Source organism: Candoia aspera, chromosome 6 (genome assembly GCF_035149785.1).
Source record: "Candoia aspera isolate rCanAsp1 chromosome 6, rCanAsp1.hap2, whole genome shotgun sequence".
NCBI classification, from domain to species: domain Eukaryota; kingdom Metazoa; phylum Chordata; class Lepidosauria; order Squamata; family Boidae; genus Candoia; species Candoia aspera.
In genome coordinates, this window is record NC_086158.1 from 74,152,250 (window position 1) to 74,177,377 (window position 25,128).

At 41.4% G+C, this 25,128-nt stretch overlaps 1 protein-coding gene across 1 annotated transcript; it reads right to left on the reverse strand.

Annotated features, from left to right (window-relative positions):
- Positions 1 to 1,685: 1,685 nt before the first annotated feature.
- On the reverse strand, positions 1,686 to 23,200 carry RPP30 (ribonuclease P/MRP subunit p30). The gene is made up of 11 exons (XM_063307424.1): positions 23,100 to 23,200; positions 21,889 to 21,944; positions 20,137 to 20,193; positions 18,238 to 18,312; positions 17,109 to 17,180; positions 14,266 to 14,355; positions 12,956 to 13,072; positions 9,303 to 9,332; positions 8,063 to 8,100; positions 7,382 to 7,461; positions 1,686 to 2,052 (listed from the first exon to the last, which is right to left on the reverse strand). The coding sequence occupies exons 1-11, from the start codon at positions 23,179 to 23,181 to the stop codon at positions 1,943 to 1,945; spliced, it is 807 nt and encodes a 268-aa protein (XP_063163494.1). The 5' UTR covers positions 23,182 to 23,200; the 3' UTR covers positions 1,686 to 1,942.
- Between the last annotated feature and the right edge of the window lie 1,928 nt (positions 23,201 to 25,128).

The following is a 25,128-nucleotide window of genomic DNA, read 5'->3' on the forward strand; positions in this document are numbered from 1 at the left end:
TGCTGAATGAAAGCAGACTGAATACAGGCGAGTGATCAGTAACCAGGGCGAAAGCAGTATGTTGAGGTGGTTTGGCCATATAGAAGGAATGAATGGGGATCAAATCGCATTTGAATGAATGAGTAGGTTTTGATGAAGACAAGAAAGTTACAGTTGTATGGAGTTGATGAGATCCTCAAAAAGAGAGGAGAACAAAAGGCAATGTTTGGTGCATTGTACGGACATGGTGGAAGGATGGTTGGCAATGACAGAAATGCATGGAGAGGTACAGTGAATGGTATTGGCATAAACTAGATTTAGTTAGATTTCCTTTCATCTCCATCTTTGGCTACTTCTAACTATTCATCACTTTACGTAACATAGCTTATCTGAGAGAAAATAGCACGACAGGTATGTCATTGCGTGGATGTACAGACAAGGTCTGCTTAAAGCCCTAGTTCAAGTTATATGGACTAACTTCGACATTTACCTAAAGTGTTTTGGAAGCAGGAAACCTGAAGTCAAGTTGCAAACCACTTGGCCAACATCAGGATTACTGATGGATTGCTGGTTTCAGGGCTAGACTCAACCAGTAGCCTCAAATTGGCAAACCTGGACCCTGAACAACTGCTCCACACCCTCCAAGTCTTCACAAGCTTATCATCAGGATCTAATTTCAAGTGACAATAGTGCAACCCTTGCACTATATATAGAAAACGTGTGATGTTCTGAACAGGTACAGAGCAGAAAGTTGAAGGAGCAATTTAGAGTGGAGAAGCTGCAGGAAGTGTTGGGGTGCTGAACCCTCTCTCCCCAGCTTTGGTTTCCTGATATGCTTCACTTCTCAATCTGGATATCTGGGTAACAGTATCTTCCTTCCACCTACCATTCTCTGACCAGAACCAACTTTTAACTCACACTTGAGGTCCACTGTATATACTGTATTCTTGAATACAGAGATGGACAGGAAGAATGATCCACTCTAAATTAACATTCATTCGTGAGATGAGATGGAAACGGGCAAGCAAGCCTTAGAAACATGTACAGGACTATTATATTATTTGTGTTTATTACCTTGTTTGAGACAAACATGCATTGCCTCTGAGCCCACCTCATCTTGTCTCATCTTACAGCTGGCAAAGCATGGTTACTGCTAAACCCTGCATAGTACGCTACTTCTAGTTAAATTGCACAAACTATCTGGATGCTCCAATACTATAGCTACAAGTAAGGAACTGCTAGAAACTTTGCTCATAGCTAAGGCAGCAGTTCCTTCAGATGAAGGAACCTTCTGACCTTACAAACAGTAGGTCGCACCAATAACTCTGTAATCAGAAACTCAGATGTGGAATCCTTGAAACTTTATTTATTTTCTATCCTGCCTTTATTATTTTTATAAATAAGCCAAGGCGGCTAACATACCTAATACTCCTTCCTCCTCCTATTTTCCCCACAACAGCAACCCTGTGAGGTGAGTTGGGCTGAGAGAGAGGGACCGGCCCAAGGTCACCCAGCCGGCTTTCATGCCTAAGGCAGGACTAGAACTCACAGACACCTGGTTTCTAGCCCGAAATTACAGTATTGTAATAATTTTCAGCATGCATACGTAGTCAGAATAAAAGCCAACACAATTTTTAAAAACCCAGATTACATATATAGTGTCAATTCCTGTTTTGAACATTAGAGTGGGCAACTGGATAGAAAAGTTGGATTTGGAAGATATATTTATTATAAAAGGCAGCATAGCTATATAGATGTTTTCCCATTCCTTTCAAACTTTATATTGTCATCATCTACTGCTTCCAAGATCCATATAATCACTCTGAGAGTTCATCTAAGTGGTAGATATTATTACCACTTAAATAGAGACATAAAAAGAGACTCCTCTTCTCAAGCCAGCCTAGGATATGACAGCATGGAGGTCTGGTCTGAGTGGTGGGTGTTAGAGAGGTGAACTTGTACTTCACAAGTCTGTCTTGGCTTTTTTATTGAGTGGAGCAGAATCATCATCATCTTCTGGAGTTTGAGGTTTCTTCACTGTATACACCACTCCAGAGGCAGTCTTCCTGGCTTCTAAAATTAAGAATGTTTCACAAACAACACATAGAGAAAAGTATGATGAGATGTGCGATGTAAGAACCTGCTCTATTGCAGACAATCGAGCCAATGCAACCATGGAGTTGAATTACCTATTGCAGTGTTATGGGACCAACTAGAACTCTTACGTAGGTGAAAAGAAAGTTCAGCATCACATGCAATTGTGGGTATCAAGCCATAATGAATCCAGTTTGATAGTTCCCTTCCCCATATAAGCCAGCCCTAAAATAGAAACTGAGGACCAGAGTAGATTATCTCACCCTAACTGTGCAGGTTGCCACAGAAACTAGCTTGGAACAAATCACTCCATGCTCTTCTTGGTTATCTACACTTATACTGTAGGGTGAAGGACCGTAGTCAATCCAAGAGGATGCTTACAAAACAAATGCCTGTTCAGAATAGCAGAGGACAACCTTTTTCAACCTGGAACCCTCCAAATGAAAATAGATACAAGTTTATTGCAATCAAAGACCATAGAAAACAAAGAAACCCATAATGAAATAAAATAATTGAAAACCAACAATAGAAAACTTACCTTAAAAAGAAAAACCATGTATAATAACAATATATATCCAGCATCAGTTGTTTGCATCTGCTGCTGTATAAAACTTGGTGACATTATGTGTGACAGAAATTACCTTGTCTGAAAGGAGAAGGATGACCACCTGTCATTTAGTGCCCTCCTGTTCAGTTAAGGCTGCCTGGGAAGTGAGGTGTGGTTTGGTCCATAGGGTGATGAAGGCATTTTTGGGTGAGGGAGTGCTTCTGCCTGCCTTGAAGGAGGTGATGGAACACTGTCTCCTCAAGAAGCTATTGCTGGACCCAACGTTCCTCCTTTTTTAGGGAAGGTGGTTAATAAAGAAGATTGGGTAGCTGCTTCAGGGGGCCCTGGAGGAAGCAGATTATCTGGATCCTTTTCAGTTAGGTTTTAGGACAGGACATAGTATCTCTGGTGGAGCTGGGACAATGGTAATGCAACTGCCTTGGTTCTCTCTGATCTCTCAACAGCCTTCAATACCACTGATCATGGCATGCTCCTGGACCAACTGTGGGGTTTGGGAGAGGCAAAGTGTTTCAGTGGTTCTTCTCCTTTCTCTTTGACCAGTTCTAGTTGGTTTTGATGGGGGGGGGGGGGAGAGGCTGAGTAAGGCCCCTGACTTGTTCTCCCCACCACCACCATTTAACATCTACATGAAGCTGCTGCGGAGATCATGCTTTGACATGGAATCTGGTATCAATATGCTGATGATACCTGGTTGTACATCTTGACCTCAGGCAAACCAAGTGATGCAAGGTCTTGGGGTCCAGGTGGGGAGGAACAAGCTATATGTTTCTGGTTCTTTTGGTACCATGGATTCTCCATCTTTATATCTGAATGGGGTAGCCCTCCCCCAGGAGACAACTGGTGTGCAATTTGGGGGTCCTCCTGAATTCACAGCTCCTACCTGAAGAGCAGGTGGCAGCCTTTGCCCAGATTCGTCTGGTGCACCAAATGCACCTTTTCCTGGACTAGGAATCCCTTCTCATGGTCACATATGCCTTTGTCACCTTGAGTGTGGACTACTGCAACGCATTCCATATGGGGCTGCCCTTGAAGACCACTCAGAATTGCAGCTGGTCCAGAATGTAGTGGCACAGGATATTATGGGTGCACCTTGGTACACCTATGTAGCATCTCCACTTGAAAGCTGCATTAATTACCAGTAAGCTTCTGGGTTCTGGTTGTGACCTATGAAGCCTAGCTGTCTGTGGGAACACCCTTCTCCCATTCTTTCCTCCAGTCCATTAGAGTGGGTGTGCTCCAGATCCCACCCTAAAGCGGTATCATCTGATGGGACCCAGGTGTGCCTTTTCTGTCGTGGCACCTTCCCTCCAGATAGTATCTGCCCAGGGGTTCAAGTTGCCCCACCTCTACTGTCAGCCCCACAAGGCCAAATGGACCTAGAAATCAACTCAAGAAGGCTAAAACTACTTTTATTGAGAGTGGCTATAACAGAATCTTGCAACTCTGATTGTGCTGTATCTTCTCCCCCTTCTTATACTCATGTGAATACTCAGTTTGCCTGAGCCACTTCCAAATGTTATCTGTCTGTTGTGAACTTAAAATATTTTTCACCCCTTGTCACTTTAGCAACAGATCTTGCATATCTCCATGAAGGACATCTTTGTACTCTCTACACCTAATGTCCTTTAAATAAGCCTTGAAAACTCAGCTCTTTCCCCAGGCATTGGGTTTGAATGTATGTGCCTTAGTGAAAATTTTGTGAATGTTTTGTATATCTTAGTTAACTTTCAGGAAATCCCACTTGAGAATGCACCCCTATTTTAAGTCTCCAATTAATTGTTCCATGATTGTTTGCTGCAAACTATGTTTTCCCCTCCGGTAATTATAGGCACTGGTTATTGGTGAGATGTCAAGATTAAAGATAGACATTTTGGGCATCAGTGAACTGAAATGGACTGGAATGGGCCACTTCACATCAAATGACCACCAGATCTACTACTGTGGACAAGAGGACCACAGAAGAAATGGAGTAGCCTTCATAATTAATAGTAAAGTGGCTAAAGCAGTGCTTGGATACAATCCAAAAAACAATAGAATGATCTCAATTCAAATTCAGGGCAAGCCATCTAACATCACAGTGATCCAAATATACGCCCCAACCACAGATGCTGAAGAAGCTGAAGTAGAGCAGTTCCATGAGGATCTGCAGCACCTACTGGACAACACGCCTAAAAGAGATGTCATTTTCATCACGGGAGACTGGAACGCTAAGGTGGGCAGTCAAATGACCCCTGGAATTACAGGTAAGCATGGCCTGGGAGAATAAAACGAAGCAGGATATAGGCTGATAGAATTTTGCCAAGACAACTCACTCTGCATAACAAACACTCTCTTCCAACAACCTAAGAGACAGCTTTATACGTGGACTTCACCAGATGGACAACACCGAAATCAGATTGACTACATCCTTTGCAGCCAAAGGTGGCGGACAAAAACAAGACCTGGAGCTGACTGTAGTTCAGATCATGAACTTCTTCTTGCACAATTTAGGATCAGACTAAAGAGATTAGGGAAGACCCACAGATCAGCTAGATATGAGCTCACTAATATTCCTAAGGAATATGCAGTGGAGGTGAAGAATAGATTTAAGGGACTGGACTTAGTAGATAGGGTCACGGAAGAACTATGGACAGAAGTTTGCAACATTGTTCAGGAGGCAGCAACAAAATACATCCCAAAGAAAGATAAAACCAAGAAGGCAAAATGGCTGTCTGCTGAGACACTAGAAGTAGCCCAAGAAAGAAGGAAAGCAAAAGGCAACAGTGATAGGGGGAGATATGCCCAATTAAATGCAAAATTCCAGAGGTTAGCCAGAAGAGATAAGGAATTATTTTTAAACAAGCAATGCGTGGAAGTGGAAGAAGACAATAGAATAGGAAGGACAAGAGACCTCTTCCAGAAAATTAGAAACATTGGAGGTAAATTCCAGGCCAAAATGGGTATGATCAAAAACAAAGATGGCAAGGACCTAACAGAAGAAGAAGAGATCAAGAAAAGGTGGCAAGAATATACAGAAGACCTGTATAGGAAGGATAAGAATATCGGGGATAGCTTTGACGGTGTGGTCAGTGAGCTAGAGCCAGACATCCTGAAGAGTGAGGTTGAATGGGCCTTAAGAAGCATTGCTAATAACAAGGCAGCAGGAGACGATGGCATCCCAGCTGAACTGTTCAAAATCTTGCAAGATGATGCTGTCAAGGTAATGCATGCTATATGCCAGCAAATTTGGAAAACACAAGAATGGCCATCAGACTGGAAAAAATCAACTTATATCCCCATACCAAAAAAGGGGAACACTAAAGAATGTTCAAACTATCGAACAGTGGCACTCATTTCACATGCCAGTAAGGTAATGCTCAAGATCCTGCAAGGTAGACTTCAGCAATTCATGGAGCGAGAATTGCCAGATGTACAAGCTGGGTTTAGAAAAGGCAGAGGAAGTAGGGAACAAATTGCCAATATCCGCTGGATAATGGAAAAAGCCAGGGAGTTTCAGAAAAGCATCTACTTCTGTTTTATTGACTATTCTAAAGCCTTTGACTGTGTGGACCATAACAAATTGTGGCAAGTTCTTAGTGGTATGGGGATACCAAGTCATCTTGTATGCCTCCTGAAGAATCTGTATAACGACCAAGTAGCAACAGTAAGAACAGACCACGGAACAACGGACTGGTTTAAGATTGGGAAAGGAGTACGGCAGGGCTGTATACTCTCACCCTACCTATTCAACTTGTACGCAGAACACATCATGCGACATGCTGGGCTTGAGGAATCCAAGGCTGGAGTTAAAATCGCTGGAAGAAACATTAACAATCTCAGATATGCAGATGATACCACTTTGATGGCTGAAAGCGAAGAGGAACTGAGGAGCCTTATGATGAAGGTGAAAGAAGAAAGTGCAAAAGCTGGCTTGCAGCTAAACCTCAAAAAAAACAAGATTATGGCAACCAGCTTGATTGATAACTGGCAAATAGAGGGAGAAAATGTAGAAGCAGTGAAAGACTTTGTATTTCTAGGTGCAAAGATTACTGCAGATGCTGACTGCAGTCAGGAAATCAGAAGACGCTTAATCCTTGGGAGAAGAGCAATGACCAATCTCGATAAAATAGTTAAGAGCAGAGACATCACACTGACAACAAAGGTCCGCATAGTTAAAGCAATGGTGTTCCACGTAGTAACATATGGCTGCGAGAGCTGGACCATAAGGAAGGCTGAGAGAAGGAAGATCGATGCTTTGGAACTGTGGTGTTGGAGGAAAATTCTGAGAGTGCCTTAGACTGCCAGAAGATCAAACCAGTCCATCTTCCAGGAAATAAAGCCAGACTGCTCACTTGAGGGAATGATACTAAAGGCAAAACTGAAATACTTTGGCCACATAATGAGAAGACAGGACACCCTGGAGAAGATGCTGATGCTAGGGAGAGTGGAAGGCAAAAGGAAGAGGGGCCGACCAAGGGCAAGGTGGATGGATGATATTCTAGAGGTGGCGGACTCGTCCCTGGGGGAGCTGGGGGTGTTGACGACCGACAGGAAGCTCTGGCGTGGGCTGGTCCATGAAGTCACGAAGAGTTGGAAGCGACTAAACGAATAAACAACAAAATTATAGGCACACAGCTACTGGAGGTGGGTGGTGAAACTAGAAAAGGGAAATGCTTATCACCACCTCTTTGCATTATGTATTTGTCAATATTGCTAACACACTGACTTTGCAATACAAAGTTCATCACTGTTCGGACTCACCTCCATGAAGAAGGACAGCTCGGCTGTTAGTCGAAACAGCTGCCTTGGCGTTGCTTTCTGAGAGGCCAAACAACCACCCTCTGCCAGTTTCATTAAGGATCTTTGGGTGTCAAAAGATAAACATGCTTTTCATCAATGAACAACAGCCAAGTGCAATACAGGAGAAAGAGGACCTAAGGTGGGAACTGAGCTTACGCACCTTTTTATATGCCTATGGACCTGGGCTGGAATGAGAAGGTGGGAGAGAAAGTGAGATCAGAAAACCTGGCCAACAGAATGACTCATCTGATTAGGTCCTTCTCTGGCCACAGGCCTTCAATATTAAATATAGCTGATGTCTGGTGGGCAGGTATCAGATTTTTCTTCCGATTCCTTTTCATGTCTAAACTGAGTCAGTTATTTAGGCACTCATGGTCAAACCTCTCCAGGTTCTATTATTCAGACCACTGCAGATTCTGCCTTTTCTGGCCTGTTTTGTTGACTTACGAGTAATACTGTGGTCTCGTATCCTGCTGGCAGCATTTTGTGTGTTGTTTCCTTTCCAAACTTTTTACTCCTCTCACAGAAGAGATGCTATTCACTAGCATTCTATGGCTGATGTTCCCCAGGAAGAGGTTACAAATACACATCGTAGCATATTTTAAGAGTTCAGGGCCTTATAAATTCATTTTAAAAGGATACAAATTAGCCACATCGTACGGACTTCGCAACTGGAGAGGCTACAGCAGGAGGAAGGAAAAAAAGAGATAAATACAGATGCAGGTCATAAATTGTAATTGCATACTAGAGAGTTAAAGCACTGCATTCTGAGAGTCAACACTTGGACTATGGGAGGACAGCCTTCTTCCCCCAACCATCAAACAGTTCATTAATTTTTATGGAGACAAGCTGCATCACATAATTATCACTTAAATCGTCAAGATTTTATGTAACAACATCAGCTTTCTCCCAGACAAAGAAATATTCAATTTTTGCCAAAGGATGTATTATGTTCTGCAATAGATTCCAAGGCCATGGACAATGGAAGACCGCATGTTCCCCACCATGGCTTACTCACAATGGCTCTCTTCTTTCCTCCAACTCAAGCACAGGCACCTGCTCCCTCCTCTTTTTCCTGTGCATTCCATGGCCCCTTTATGATCCTCTTTAAAAGCAAGTAGTTTGCCAGTCTTTGCTAATGCAATCCTAGGTGTCAAAGGCTGGATGCAGCATTAGCCACTGGAGAAGGAAGGTGCATGGAGATGCTTACTTTCCTCCCAATTCACATTTTCACATTCACACTCCCCCCATCAAGCCAAATGGCTGCAGCGGCAATCGTGGGAGGGGTCTGTGTGTGCGTCACAAAGTCAAAATGGTGGTCACAGCAGCACAATCAAATGCATGCACATTAAATGCACGTACAAAAGAGGCAGGCCTTTGGATGTGCTGCCATGACCACCATCTTGGATTTTTTGACACCCCTGCCTATGGACCTGGGCTGGAGCGTGAGAGTGCGAGAGAAAATGAGATCAGAAAACCTGGCCAACAGAATGACTCATCTGATTAGTTCCTTCTCTGGCCACAGGCATTTAGTATTAAAACATCTGATGTCTGGCGGGCAGGTACCACATTTTTCCCCCCGATTCAAGTCTGAACTGAGTCAGTATTTACACCCTTATGGTCAAACCTTTCCCAGTTCCAGTGGATTTTTTGACAAGCTACTGAATGGCAGAAATGTAATTATGAGCTAGAAGGCACAAGAGGGTCCCTTGCCTTTGAGATGGAAGGGAGGGGGGAATTTGGGACACCAGAACGAGCCACACAGAAAATCAAATATGGGTTGGCTGAATGACTTTAATGGATTCCTTTAAATAAAGGAGGCACCCCTTCACACAGCTGCTGATCCTTAAAGAACCAGAGTGATGCCTAAATCCAGCCTTACCTTTTCTGCTGCACTGGACAGAATGATATTCTAGGAAAGAAGGCAATGCAAGAGTTACTTGTTTTAGGCATGGAGTCTACATAATCGGAACAAACTGCCAGAGCACCACATTCTCAGAGAACGTTCCCATTTGAGCAAAGGCCTCATTTCTTGCACCAATCTGTGCATCTCTCTTTAGCAACACAGCCTGTACACTCTGCGCAAAAGAAAGCAGGGAACACGAGGTAAAGGAGATGAAAAGGAACTGCTGAAAGTATATAGAATAATCCAAGTCAAGCTCTGCTACAGCTGATATGTCACTCCAGACACTGAGTGAGACTTATTATGAGCAACGATGAACCATGCTGGCTGGGAAAATCTGGGAGTTGAAGTCCACACATCTTCAAGCTGCCAACGTCGAGAAACACTGCTTTACCCTATCCATCCTGTTTTACAGATGTTACAAAGATGTATTGGAAAAAGGAAAGAAAATCATGCATGCTCCTTTTAGCTGCATGGAAAAATGGTAGGATATATATATATTTTAATCTGTCTGATCATGTCCGATTCTCGGAGACTGCCTGGACAAGTCCCTGCATTTTCTTGGCAATATTTTTTTTCTTCAGAGGTGGTTTGCCATTGCCTCCTTCCTAGGGCTGAGAGAAAGCGACTGGCCCAAGGTCATCCAGCTGGCTTTGTGCCTAAGGCGGGACTAGAACTTATGGTCTCCTGGTTTTTAGCCTGGTACCTTAACCACTACACCAAACTGGCTCTCAGAATATAAGTGTAATCAATCAAATACATTTTAAAAAACCTATGCTATGATAACCTGAATCCTGCAACCTGAATTATCTCAGTTGAAAGGATTTAATATTAGCTGTTTTCTTCTTGTCTATAATCACAGCCTCCTTTGCTGATTTTGAAAAAAAACAAATGTTACAAACCTCACAACCATTCATGTTTGTCTGAAAGGGCAAAAGCAGGAAGGAAGGAGGCCCAAGAATATTTATTTCCTTAGTGTAAACATCCAATATAGATTGGAAATGTTAGCAGTAGAAACAATAATTCTGAAGCGAAGACAAGGACATTCCCACAAGAAGAAATGCACTTCTGAAATACATTGGGTGTTATAATTGTCTAATTATCATCTTCATTATTATCATAGCCGCTTTGTTAGAAAAAAATCTCTTTTGTTCATGTCTGTGATTTAGGTGGCATATAAGCTGACAGACCAATATATAAGTATCTGTTCATGAAAGGCCAGCTGACATCCTGCAGCTGTGTCAGACCACAACATGGGTCACATCTCAGCTTGCATGATCTACATTGATCAGGGTTGTAGGCACTGTAACTCAACACATCTGGGAGATTAAGGAAGGCTGGCAATGGGCATTCAATCTTCACCCTAACACCAACAGCATCACAAGGCCGTTAGAAAGCTGGGCACCAGCTGAGAGCTGGTGGCTTCCCTAAGCAATGGTGATGAGAATGAAAGGGCTACAACTGTCCATATGGACCACTTACTCTCCTCTGAGAGACCAAACCCCATGAATTGTGAGCATTATCTCTTCTCTTCTCTTCCCTTCTCTCTCTCTCTTTTTACCATCCTTTCTTCCAATACCAAATGTCAGCAATTTACTACCTATCAGTTTGCTGAGTGATGCATGCAGATGAGACAGACTGCTGGCATATTGTGGTGATTCCAAAAGAGATAAATTTGCTAATTATTCAGGAAAAAGATCTCTTCCTCTAATAACACAACAAGGCTCCATTTCTGTGGCTTTCACAGGATGTTCTGAAGACATCCTTTATAGCTCAGAAGACTTTGAGCATGCCAGAAGGTTCTCCTTTGGAGGACAGAGTGTTTATACCATAAGGCTAAAACACTGCCCTCTCTGTGAAATTAACTGGAGAATAAAAAGAAAAAAAAATTATCCTTTTTCCTCTCCCACTGTCTGGAAGCTTCCCATCTTCCCATCTTTATTACTTACTCTAATGGAAGCATATGGATTTGAAGAAAGGAAGGAAGGAAGGGGAGAAAGAAGGAGAGAAAGGAGGAGAGAAGGAAGGAAAATGAGAAAGGGAAAAAGAGGAGAAAGGGAAGACGAGAAAGAGGAGAAGGAGGGAGGGAGGGCATTCCTTGCCATCAAGCTTAAATCTAGAAGACAGAGTACAAGGAAAAAGAGATGAGAAAGTAAAAGGACAAAAGCTGACTGGGGCATCAGTCCTTAAAAGGGGTTAATGTGGGGGGAGGGAATAAGTGCATCTAGAATTTGAATGGTGTGGCGGCAGCAGCTTCCAAGGCCCAGTCCAAGTGGGCAAATCCAGCTAGAAAAATCCATTTTAAAACAAGTGTTAAACATCTTTGTACATTTACATTCATGTAACACTTGAAACACATATGAGCATTTCCATGCACAAGTACCTCCAAATTGTTCTTTGTCCTCTTTTTTGTTTTTTACACTCTTAGTCTCCTCTTATTTTTATTTATTTATTTATGATATTTTTTTATGTTGTGTCCATTTCATTAAAATTTTTTTTTACAAAACCTAAATCTGGTAAACCATCCTATTGCATTAACTAAAACACAATTTTAAATTAAAATGATGCCATTAATGTGTTACTCCTCATGCATTTCAGAATTTTCCCCTTCTGTCCTATGAAAAGTCATAGTCCAGCAGCAATTTGCACAGGGGTTTTGGGGAGTCACATGGAGTCCAGGGACTTGTGCAACTTTGTCCTGAAATTTCAGTAACAACAGTAAAGCTCTGATGATTCTACCTTTTTTGTACCGTATAAAATATCAGGTAGATTTTTTTTCTTTCTTTCTTAGTTTGTATTTTTAGTTTTTTGAATTTTTCCTTAATTTTATTTTTTCCCCTTCCCTTCCCTTCCCTTCTTAGTTTGTAAATTTTTTTAAACATTCTTTTTCTTTAAGATTAAAGATTGTCTTGTTAACTGTGTATGTATAAACTAAATAATTAAAAAAAAGTGCTGGTGATTCATCCTGGCAGCAGGGGAGGAAACAAGGGGAACTTGCATGGGAGAGAAACCAATTCTTTATTCCTTTCCCAGGAACCTCCAGCAGCATCCCTGGGGGGGAGCAGGGGCCATGCCCGTGTGTATACATGCACAGGTACTAATCCCACCCCTCCCCTTTTCCTGCCAAGAGCACTCAGGGCCACCTTGGGGCTGTTTTTGGCCAAAAGGCACTGCAACCCAGCTCACCTGTTAAGATAATTTCTTTGACTTCCTTCAGGATTTTGCAAGCTTTTCAGGTGCAGACAAAGCTGTTGCAATGACATACAACCTGTTTCCTCTTCCCTTGAAACAGATTAGTTGAACATATTGAACAGATGTTTGCTGACGGATCCATTTATTATTAATGCTACAGTAGGAGCATCTATGGGGGAGTGGGGTGTCAAAAAAGCCAAAATGGCGGTTGCAACTCCGTGATCAAAGCTCCGCCCCATCTGGCACGTGTCAATGCATTAAAAGGGCTGAGGCTTTGGCTGCATGGTCCTGGCTGCCATTTTGATTTTTCTGACCCCCTTCCGGATGCCTCTGCATTCCAAAATATAGGCGTAAGCAAGCTACATTACATTCAAACCAGCTAACAGGAAACTCTAGTGATGGAAGGCACGGGGCAAACACTCCTTGTTTTTTGATCTCACCTTTCCACGGCAGATTTGCATCAAGCTGAAGGAATTCGAAATTGTGTACCGTCGCATTGTGGAGTCTTTGATGGCCGGAACATAAATAAGCTCAAAGTAGACACCTCGCTGTATTGCCTTTACAAGAAAAAAAAAATCATCATCAGTTGAAGGAAGTGGGGATGGATAGCCATGGTTTGTTATGGATGGGTTTTCCTTGCCCACTTCCTCTGGGGGGAGGGGGAGACAGCCCTGGGATCAAGGGATTGCCTTCCAAAAGAATCCCTCCTCCGACGCACAAGGCATGAAAAAGATATTGCATTCCACATTAAAGCACCTGGATTTCTGCAATCCAAAATGCCATATAGAACTGATTTTTAAAAGACAGACTTTCTCTGGGTATGCAGTAAGCTAGGTTTCTTTGCATGCATGAGTGAGTGAAAATTACTGTTTTCAATTATATGAAAATATGAATTAAAGAACAGACTTTGGGTTCTGGGAAGGTATGTACAAAGACATTTGTGGGGTGGGGGTGGGGAGTGATGCAAACAGTGTTGCAAGAAAGGGGTGGAGCTTGCAGAAATAACACTGAATGCATCATTCCAATAAAAGCAATTGAGAACTCAAGAAATCAACTCGCATGTTAGGGCTAAAACTACTGTGATGAAAATCTGCTATAATCTTGCAAGCCTGATTATGCTTTACCTCCTCCCCCTCTTATATTAATGCAAAATAAGGAGGTTTCTGTCTGTGACATTCTCATGTTCCTCCTTCATTGTATGGTCTCAAGTAACACTTCCCTCCTCACTGCTTTAGTAAGGGCTCTCTCCTTTCTCCATCAAGGTCATCTTCCTTACTCTCTGCATTGCAACAGTGTAAGCTTAAGAAGGTACCTTCCTGTCTTTCAAGACGTACTGAGATCTCACATGGCACAAAGGCTGGATTTAATCCTGGTGTGTTGAATAAACCTCAGCTGGGTTCCTACCTAACACCGAGCCATAAATTATGGCTTACCAACCTCAATATTTGGGTTCATTTAGCATGCAGAGGCAAAACCAAACAAATTGCCTGCAACTTGGATAACAAGTCACAAATAAAACAAGCCAGAATTTGTAAGCTCCAACAAGTCCTGGCTTCTAAATGAAGTTGGCTGCTGAAAAATACCATGCAATATATTCCCAGTGAGGGGCTGAATTTAACATGTTGCAAACTGACTAAATCACAACAGGATTTATCGTTACATGTGAAAGCAGCCTGTAACCTGTTAGTTCTACCTACCTCACAACTAGCAAAAGAGAAATGTCAAGACACTAATTAAAGGACTCTCTTACCACATTAACAGATGGTCTCTTGATGAAGAAGGGCAGCTTTTCTGTCACATCAACACACACCAGATCTACATCTAAGGTTGTGCATGCCACCTAAATTATCAGTATGAAAGTACACAGTCAGATGATACATTTCAAAAGATACTGTTCTATGCAGAAATGACAACTGCTCCTCCAACAGGATCAATATTCAGCAGGACCGTTCATACCCAAAGACCAAGTTATACTACGCAAAGTTGGAGTCTCACATCTTCTACTGCAGAACAAGCTGTAAACTAGGACTATCCAACTTCCATCAGCTTGGCAGGACACCCAACCTGATGCAGTCATGACCCATTTCTGGAAGCAGTTTTGGGGGGCATTAAATGGTAAAATGGGGGGAGGGATTAAAGGCTAAAATGTTGCTTCTTAGCTTCCCCAACTCCCCAAAACACACGTGCATGTGTGTGTATACACACACATACACACACACACACACACACACAAAGGTTGCAAGCTAGAAAAGGATTTTCAGTGGGCCAGCATTTTTTGCTCCTGCTATTGATCCATGGAGTCTGTCCTAGAGCCACAACAGAAGCAACATGTTTGGAGGTAGCCAAGAGTCTACCATTTAACACTAGGGAAAGAGGCTGAGGCCCCCAGAAGTCAATGTTGTCCTGGAGGTGGGTTTGTGCACACAAGACCCTGAGAATTTTCCACTTTTTCCTTCATTTTGGGATGTAATTTTGCTTTCTTTTTCCTTAAAAAAAGCAAAAGAAAAACCTGCTATGCTAAGCCTCTTTCAAGGGTTACCCTATAATTTGGATGTGTTTTTTTTTTAAATGGCAGGAAGTAGCACTACTGTCTTCGGCAAGTGAGGATGGATGGGGATCTGTGGTTGCCAAAATGGCATTCAGGGGCCAGGTCCTAAGGGTTTCAGATGCCCATCCCTGCACTGAGAAACAGGAAGGCAAGCTTTCAGCTCCTCCCAAGTTTTAGGACAGAGAAAGAGGCTGTGTGAAAAGGCCATAACTTCCACTGACCACCATGAGATTTCTCTTCTGAGCACTCAGGGCTGGCGAGAGACATACAGTTTGCCATCATTCCTACTTCTCAAATCTGGTGACTGAATCACAGAACAGTCACTCAATCGTAACCGAGGCACGGAAAGCAAGTGGAAAACCCAACTTACCAGGTTAGCATCCAAAGAACTTGGAAAGCACGCATAACCTCCTTTTCATACGATCAACAATTTGTAATTTTGTTAATTATCATCCCCTTTGTGCTTTCGAGCAGGGGGAGATCAATTTCAAAATGATGGCATTCCAACCCCTCCCTTTTATCCACATTCCCCAAATCCAGCAGCCAAAATCTAGGACAAGAGTGTTGCAGGGAGGGCATCCATGTGTGTGTGTGTGTGTGTGTGTGTTAAAAAGTTAGAAGTGGCCATGACTCAAAGCCCCCCTTGTTTGACTGCACAGACACAGCTGCCATCTTGACTTTTGTGATACTTCTTCCTCTGAACTGCAGGTGGACAGGGTTGAATACACTAAAAATGGCAGAAGGGTATACTTCTGGACAGAGGCTTAGCCCAGGAATTTGTGATCAGTAGTAAGACCAAGTTCATAAGTCACTTCATACAAAAAATACATCTCCCCGATCTTTTCCTAACCAGCAACCTAATCTAAGGAAAATATATTTTTAGTGGTTGCTATTGTTAGCTAAGATTGAGAAATCTTTTTTGGTTTCCCTGTGAGTCACTTAAGAGTTTTATGAGTAGATTCCCACGTACATTCTGCCATTCCCTGACATTTTATTGGCATCGTTCTTTAAAAAGAGGTAATTTTTAAAAATCAGTACAGAAAAAGTCATCAAACAGGACCAGTCTTCTTAAAGGGTTCTTAGAAATACTAAAAAACTCCCCGAAAACAAAACTATATGCCAATGTTCATCAAGATCAAATACACTGTGAAAATGTCTTTTGGAACAAGGGCCTGATTTTTTTCCCAAGTCCTGCAGATATGTAAAATATGGGATTGGCCCAGAGAAAGCAAAATGATTCTTCACTGTTTGTGCCAGACCTTGGTGGCAACTCCAGGTCTCTGTAACCAAAGCAAGAGTGCCATCTGCTGGATTGTGAATTGTTAACTCTACCATAGACGCTATGCATAAGCCCCAAATTCCTGGCTGATTTGTGGTAACTCTCCCAGAAGGCAGCTAGTTGATTTAACAACCATAGCTAGTTGTGATACCAGCTGATTTAACCACCATAGCTAGTTGTGACACAATTTGTATAATTAGTAACTCTGAGGGAGGTTTTTCTAAAAATAAGCTCCAGGCACATGGAAAAGGGGCAGGGCCTGGCTTGCAACTCCATGCCTGCCATCTTGCAAATTTTTACACACACTACCACCACTATCCCGCTGCCCCCCCCCTGTGCCCTGGGGTGTAGAAATAACTAACAATATGACTGCAGAGTAATCCGATTAACTATATTTAATTGCCATGCAAATTGCTAATGTGACAAATTTCAATGGAATTTCAATGGAAAAATATGTAAATTTTGTTCCACTTGCTATATACAGCCATTAGTGCAGAAAGAATTGCCTATCCTATCTAGAAACCCAAACATTTCCTTCAAGGAATAATTTTGCAGCATATTGGAGAACTTCATTCCACTTGAGGCTAGAGACTTGGAGCCCAATAGGTGAATTGCAAACAGAGGCTCAATGGACACTGCTATTCCACATGAAGAAATATCTATGGATACAGTACTTGATATTAGCCCCAACTGCTTTCATCCACTGTTTCTTCTCTTGCCCAGCCACCTACACTTCTGTTCCCATGCCAGAGAAAAGCCCACTTACGTGAAAGAGTTTGGCATTCTTAGGAAATACAGCAAAGATGTCGTAATATTTGATATTTGTGGACGTCGCTCTCTGGGTACAGAAAAAAAAACACACAAAACAAAATACAACCCGTAAGGCCTTTATCAAATTAAAAAGGAAGAATGTTTGCGGTTTATGCTGCACATGCAAATATTGTGTAGTTCAGTGGCCAAACAACAGACTGAATTTATAGCTTATTTCGTTCAATATGAAAGGTGTTGCTAGCACTGTAAAATCAATCAAGGGGAACAAAGAACAATTATGAGTGCAATAAATACTCTTCATACAACTCTTAGGATTTCAATTATTCAAAATAAACACAGAACATCTCTAAAGATGCGTTGATAATTACTCAAGAATCATAAAGCACCCCCAGATTAGGGTTTTTAAGTTATTTTAATGGAAAGCCCACTTTATGGATCAAAGGTAAATTGATGATGGTAAATGTTATGGATTATCCATAAAACAATTCTTGCTCATCGCCAACTTGCTTGAAAATTAATTTAAATGAGGAAGGTAGCAGGTTCATCTTAGAAACTGCACATATGGAATTGCTAAGTGAACAAAAAGTCCACCACAAAATGACTTGGCTTAATTTTTATATGAACACTTACAAAAATATTGTTTCTTATCTTATCAGCACACCTGACATATTATAATAAAATGTGTCTTGCCTGTGACTTAAAAAAGAAACTGTGAAAGTGCATATGTGTTCAAACTACAGCTCCACAGATTATACTGTACTTTCTATGTGCTCACTCCTATAATAAAGAAATGGTTAGGATTCATCAAATATAATTAATTATTCTAAACAATGTTTTGAGAAATAAAGTTATTAACAAGTTTAAAGTGGGAAAATGTTTCTAAAAAGCTCTATCAGAGCTTCTTTACATTATTATGACTAGAACCCAATAAATAATAATAATAAATTAAAATTTACCCTTTCCTATTTCTAGTGGAACAGAGTTCCACTGGTCATCAGTATGAGAAAGAGAAAATAGCCTTCAGCTATCACCTCTCAATATCAAGCAGCAAGACATATCCCAAACCAAGTCCTTAACGAAGGATTGTGAAGCAAGGCAGCTTGCAAACTGCGTTATAAACTTACTAGAACATTGCAGTGGGATGGATCAGAAACCACAAGTGTCAGCCTTGATAAAATCTTAATTGGCCTGCATTTCCCCTGTAAGGAAAAACCTATGAGAAAAGAACCGAGGCAACGAGACTCCTACTCATCATTAATACAAAAAACGAAGAAGGAGGCTTTATCCTCAACCGGAACCCACACAAATCTTCATTGCCACAGAGACAGCAGAGAGATGTGTCCCTTCCTTAATTCAGAAAGCCCACAGCAACTCCTGCCTCTTCTAGGATTCTAACCAGATGGCCCACGTTGAAAGCAAACCGGCTCCATCAAAATCCTCTTCCTTCCATAACATTCTTGTCCAGTTATACGACCTCCATTAGTTTTCAGTGCCGCAGCTAAGAAGGTACCCCTGGGCTTTGAGTCACGTTTGGGTGGCTATATAAATTCGATAGATAGATAAATCAATAATATTCAATTGTGTTAGGTTATTTTTAATGGGGAGGTGTTGTTCTACATTTTAGTTATTTTAGGGTTTATCTTGTTTCGTTTTCTGTATTATCATTTAATACTGTACTTCCCAATTTGTTTTCCACTCCTGTTATTGAGTGTGTGTGTGTGTGTATAAATAAGAGCTAAAGATTCCTCAAAGTTGCTTTGCCCAGCAGTGTCTTCAGGAGAGCTCAAAAAGGACAAGATGGTGCTGACACTGAAGCCGCGCCCCTTCCTTACATATGTCACACTTGCAACACGTACAAAAAGGGGAGGCATTTAATCACACAGTTGTGGCTGCCATCTTGTCTCCCACCCATGGATGCTTCTGGCCCTCATTGGCAATTCCTAACTATGGTAATAGTAAAGGCTCAAGAAGAGTTCTCCCCTTGAGGACGGCATACATTTCAGTACAGAAACACTGGATTGAACCCAACAAAGGCAAGTAAATCTCACCAGGCTCTCTCCATATCTGTGGAGGTAAAATAATAATAAAGCAAATGACTGATCATTTCCTGCTGCACACAGACCTATAAACCTCCTTTCAGAGGTGACTGTCTTCTTTTACCTAATGATAGGACCAGCCCCATCAGTGGCTTCTCGCCCTCATTTGTTTTGGCTTTGGTCTAAATGGTGCAGTTCACAGGCAACCTTTGTCAGCTCCACTAGGTAGACTAGACCAGGAAATCAACTCCACAGGAAGGCTAAAACTACTTTTATCGAGATTGGCTATAACAAGAGAATCTTGCAAGTCTGATTGTGCTGTACTTCCTCCCTCTAATACTTCAGTGAATTATGGAGGTGTTTGCCTCAGCCACTTCCTAACGTTATCTGGAATTTGCTCTGGACTTCAAAAAATGTTTCAGTCCCTTTTGGCTAAGTAATGGTTCCTGTATATCTCCCTCAAGGTCATCTTCCTTACTCTCTATACAACCCTTCCACAAACACATGGACAAATTAATTTCATTTAATCATAAGGGCTGGACCATTCAAGGATTAAAATATTATCCAACTATAAGTAGAACTGAAAAACTATTCAAGTTTTTTTAAAAAAAAACCAACAACCTCCATGCAAATATAAAGCCAATATAAGAGGGAACCAGCTAACCTAGGATCTTCTTCTCAAATGGCTAGTTTTGGATTTGCAGGGATTTTTTTTTAAGAAAGCAGTTTATTTATTCCAAATGCTTCTATACCACTTCAATCACAACAACTCTAAGCAACTTGCTTTAAAAGGCACACCATCCACATTCTAAGTACATTCAGCTCATTCCACATATTTGCTATGTGCAGACCAGACCCTATTTCCTGGGAGTGAAAGTTCAATGGAATTTCTTTCCAAGGAAGCATAAACAATATCACAACCTCAATGAAATCTGCCAGGTGATATCTGTATTTCAGAATACAATGTTTTTAAATATATAGACATACCTGTACAAGAGGCAAGGCTGGAAACAGTTCTGTGGGAGATATTGGCTTGACAATTTCCTAGAAACAGATTATACACACAAACATATATATATGTATGTGTATATATATATACACACACACACACGCACACACACACACATATACACACACATACATACACACACACACATACATATATACATACACACACAAATCACAAATACATTTACAAACAGATAAAGAAAAAACTCAAACACAGATAGCTGGGTGGTAACCTTGGGCCAGTCCCTCTCTCTCAGCCCAACTCACCACATAGGGTTGTTGTTGTGGGGAAAATAGGAGGGGGAAGGTGTATTAGGTATGTTAGCCGCCTTGACTTATTTATAAAAATAAAGGCGGGATAGAAAACAAACAAACAAACAAATAATAATAATAATAAGTAAGCAGAGCTATACTGAAGAGAGGCCTGTGAAATAAACAATAAAAAAGCCAACTAACATGAAGAGCTATTTCGATAGCCTGTACTTTTTTTTTTTTTAACAGTCATCCATGGTTGATCCATATTAATCAATTCTGCAAACCAATGAATAGCTGGAGCCGAATAGCCTATACTTGATAGATAAGTGGTTTAGGCTTCAGTTATAGGACAGCTAAGCAACAGAAACCTTTGCTTTTACAGTACAATTCTATACATATCTATGAACCCATGAAGGCCTGCAATGAATGCATTGGGACTTACTCCAAGGTAATAGTACAATAGTAACAACCCACTACGGGCATCAACTAACCAACTGAATTTGAAATCTCGCAAAACCCAGCTGTTTCCTTACCTTTCCTTACTCACTGAAACCAATAGGACTGAAAAAATGCTGACGATTCAAGCATGCTCACCATGTGATTTTGTTTGTTTTACTGGACTTTCATACTTGCCAAGATAGATATTTGTATGTTCTTAAAAGCCCTAAAATGCAGCTCAGCTGCCACCCCAGTTTGAAAGAATGTGAAGCCTTGTGATACAACCATTTGGATGCTGCAGATACTGATATTCATTAACTAGAAGGCCCTTCTTCAAATTTGTGTCCTCTGGATGTCGTCAAGTGCAACTTCCATCATCTCTAACTGGAAATAGTGAATTCTGTCACATCAGTGGTATGCGTATACGTGTGTATGTGCATGCAAGAGACTCTGTATAGAGCAATGTTTTTCCAACTTGGCAACATTAAGATGTGTGAATTTCAACTCCCAGAATTCCACACACAGAGTTGAAGTCCACACATCTTAAAGTTGCCAAGTTGGAAAAACACTGGTATAGAAGGTATATAGAAAGTAAGGCTGTGGAAATCCTTTGAATCAGGGGCTTTGCATTCAGAACACCTTGCTGAATTCTTCAAGCAGCTGCATCTTCCCCCAGATTCTCATGGCTGGTTCATAGACTGATTCTGTCTCTACACTTGCTTTGCTGACACACAAAGATTTATCACTGCCAAGACACAAATATCCCACCATCTTTTGTCCAGTTAAAAATACCAGTTTCTTAATCCAACAAAGTCTGCCTAGTCCCTTTTCAAGCCATTCAAAGAAGATGCATTGTTTTGTAAAATAAAGTGAAGCAAACTCGTTATCTGTTGTGCAGAAATCACACATCATACTCCTGTAGTGTTTGTTCTGCTCTGCCACTCTTTACAACTGCAGAAGGAAGTCACTCCTACAGCCTGCAAATAGCATCAACTACATAAGGTCATAAAGAATAAATGTTTCAGACAGAAGGCTTACTTTTTTCTTTTCTTCATAGTTGACAACATAATTGATTGCTACAGTTGAATAGCCAACTTAAAAAAGAAAAGATAATACAGTTAATCAACAGAAGCAGAATACTTAAAAAAAAAAAAAAAGCATTTTAGTAGATCCAGCAGTTCTGCCGGAAGCTATCCTTATGTTGTTTTCCATAATCGTTCCAGATAATGATTTCCTCTGCCTTATTCTGAACAGCAGCACACAATTTATGAACATACATATAAAGTTTGCCAAAAGAAATCGAGATTTTAGACTGAATTATACACAATTGTAAACAAAACTATTTCCATCTGAAGTTCTGACAGGCTTAAGATAAATTTCACTTTATCATTTTGCAGCATGTCAAGGACTAGATAGTAATTAAGTAAAAGAGGCCTGAAAAATATTATTTGGTGGGTGTAAATATAATAATAATAATAATCATAATACTTTGTGCCTTTGTAAAATATTACTGTTCTGATCTTATGCAGATACCAATTCCAACAAAATATAGTTTAACACAATCTTCAAAATATTCTGTATATTAAAAACAAAAAAACAAAAACAAAATAACCCTAGCCTACAGTATTTGAATGTGTATGTCACATCCAGCCTCTCCTTAAATTTTTACTATATATATTCAAATCTTCACTTAAATTCAGTGGACATGCCTGAGGCTATTCTACCTTACATCAGATGTCATGATTCTCGCTTTTATAGTAATAACCTTTTTAAAAAAATCAATGTGATATTATGCTCCCTGAGCACATCCAGAGTGTTTATTATTTTATGGAAGGGAATAAAACCCGTATCCAACCATTTCAATTCAGACTGTGAAAACGATAACAATGGGGAAATAGGGAGCAATGCGTAATAATCAAAAGCATTTCACATACGTTATTTCAAGAGTCTTTACTCTTCTTGTTCCAAACTTCCAAGTGGGATCCTTGAGTAAATTCTATTTAGTGTGTTATCGGATTGAAAACAGGAGCTTCCTAGCTAACGTGTGTCTTGGCCTCCTACTCTACACAACCCTTGGCACAATCTGTACACCTTTCTAAAAGGTGTAACACTGAATGGCAACGGGGAATCCACAATCCCTAGTTTAAACTAGTTGATGGGTTTGGATAAGGTCAGAAATAGTGCAGCCATCTCCTCTTACCCCAGCTGCCCTCGCCCGGGAATTATGGAAAGTATTGATCTGAACTCACGGTGCGCGGCAGCCTCCACCAACTTCTTTAAAGCCTCTTTCTCCGGTAAGTAGAGAATATTCAGATCTGCAAATGCGGCCATCTTCCATCCACGTGGGGACTGCAGGAGCAAAAAGAAAACAAGTCTTGCGTCTTTAAGTTGCTTTGCATGTTGGGAAACGTAGTTTTTTTAAATTCGTTTTCCAGGGTCGCCTAGCGTCCGTTTCTTGCAGAGCGCGAAAGAAAGCAGCGCACAAGCGGTGTTCAGAGTTACTAGGTTAATTTTTAAAAAAAGGAAAGGAAAAAGAAAAATGTAATTTGTGTATATTCGGCAGGAAGGTGGTGGTTGTTTCACTCTTTAACAACGCCTCTCCAGTGAACAAATAAATCAGTGTTTCTCAACACTGGCAACCTTAAGATGTGCGGACTTCAACTCCCAGAATACTGTCTGGGGAATTCTGGGAGTTGAAGTCCATACATCTTAAAATCTCCAAGGTTGAGAAACACTAAAGTAAATGAATCCTAAAGGGTTGTCCAAAACGTTGCAGGAGAGGGGGCATGCTTTCAGATGTTCCTGAATTCTCCATCAGGCAAGAAGTTGCAAAAAGAGAAGGAGGCAGCCTCATAAATTAGGCCAGATGTTCTAACCATGGCTCATGGTCTGTGAGGTTTGCTGTTCAAACTTATCTGAAGTTGCAGATTGAATGCAGGGTCAGTGTTATGTGCTTCTCATCAGTTTGTGGAGTGCTTGGAGATAAAATTAATGGTTGCTTTCCTCTCCCTACCAGGAGTTTTAAAAACACAAAGGTTAGTCCCAATTTACTTCCTTCCAGGTGTGATAAAGGAAGCCTCTTATGGAGCTGGACCTGATGCACAGAGTAGCCAACAGCTTCCAAATGCCTGAGAGGAAATAATAGTAATTACCTGTAAATTCAAGAGAGCAAGTATTCCAGAGTGCAGGTGCACCATGGAGAAGACCTCTTTGGTGGTGACCCCAAGATGATGCTCTGTCATCCTCTGCACACACAATGGAGCAGCAAGCGCAATTTGTCTGGAATCCCCGTTTTCAGCTCCATTAGGGGCTTATTTGTGGAAAATCCTTATTTGGAATCCAAGTTCTCACAGCTGCTCCGTGAGTGGCCTGTATGCTTCGTAACCTTGTAATGACACCACTCCAGCTGTAGTAACAGATCTCATCCAGATGGGAAATCGTAAGATTTTTTTGGATAAAACACAATGAAATTTCTCTGCCAGATCCCAAGACCCCATTTGAGAATCACTGCCCTGCTAATTTCAACCAGAGCCACCTTGCCCCGGTCATATTGCATCTGGGAGAGACACAGAACGTTACATATGGAGAAATCTATCTATCTATCTATCTATCTATCTATCTATCTATCTATCTATCTATCTATCTATCGGTGTCTTTCAATGCCACTAGCTGGCATTGTGTACAGGAACATCTGCACAGCATATGGGCTAGACCCTCCCAGGTCCAGATGGGAAATTCCACAGAAGGTTGTGGAGAATGACAGGGCTAAGATCCTGCGGGACTTCCAGATCCAGACAGACAGGCAGGTACTGGCCAATCAACCAGACATCGTCATAGTAGACAAGGAGCAGAAGACAGCGGTGGTGATAGATGTAGCAGTGCCAAGTGACAGCAACATCAGGAAGAAGGAGTATGAGAAGCTGGAGAAGTACCAGGGCCTGAAAGAGGAACTAGAGAGGTTGTGGAAAATGTAGGCTGAAGTGGTCCCAGTGGTGGTAGGAGCACTCAGGGCTGTGATTCCTAAGCTGGGAGAGTGGCTCCAACAGATCCCAGTGTTGGAAGTCCTGGCAAATCCAGCATGGCTCATTAGCATGTGAATTAGCATGTAAATTAGTTGATCCCAAGATGCAATTCACCATGCTTCTGAGGAAGCTGTTTCTTGCCACTCCTACCTCCTCTCTCTCTCTTCCTCCTTCTTCCACCAGGAGCAAGCACAGGGCTGTGTGCTGCTCTCTTTCATTCTGGGCACCATGCGGTGGGCCTGGAATTCCCCTTTCT

Excerpts from the sequence above, each read along its gene's own strand:
- RPP30 (XM_063307424.1), bottom strand. The coding sequence starts at position 23,181 with ATGGCCGCATTTGCAGATCTGAATATTCTCTACTTACCGGAGAAAGAG. Across the intron at positions 13,073-14,265 it reads AGAGACCATCTGTTAATGTG|GCAATACAGCGAGGTGTCTA; the intron begins GTAAGAGAGTCC and ends TTTCTTGTAAAG. Across the intron at positions 2,053-7,381 it reads AGCTGTCCTTCTTCATGGAG|AAGCCAGGAAGACTGCCTCT; the intron begins GTGAGTCCGAAC and ends TCTTAATTTTAG.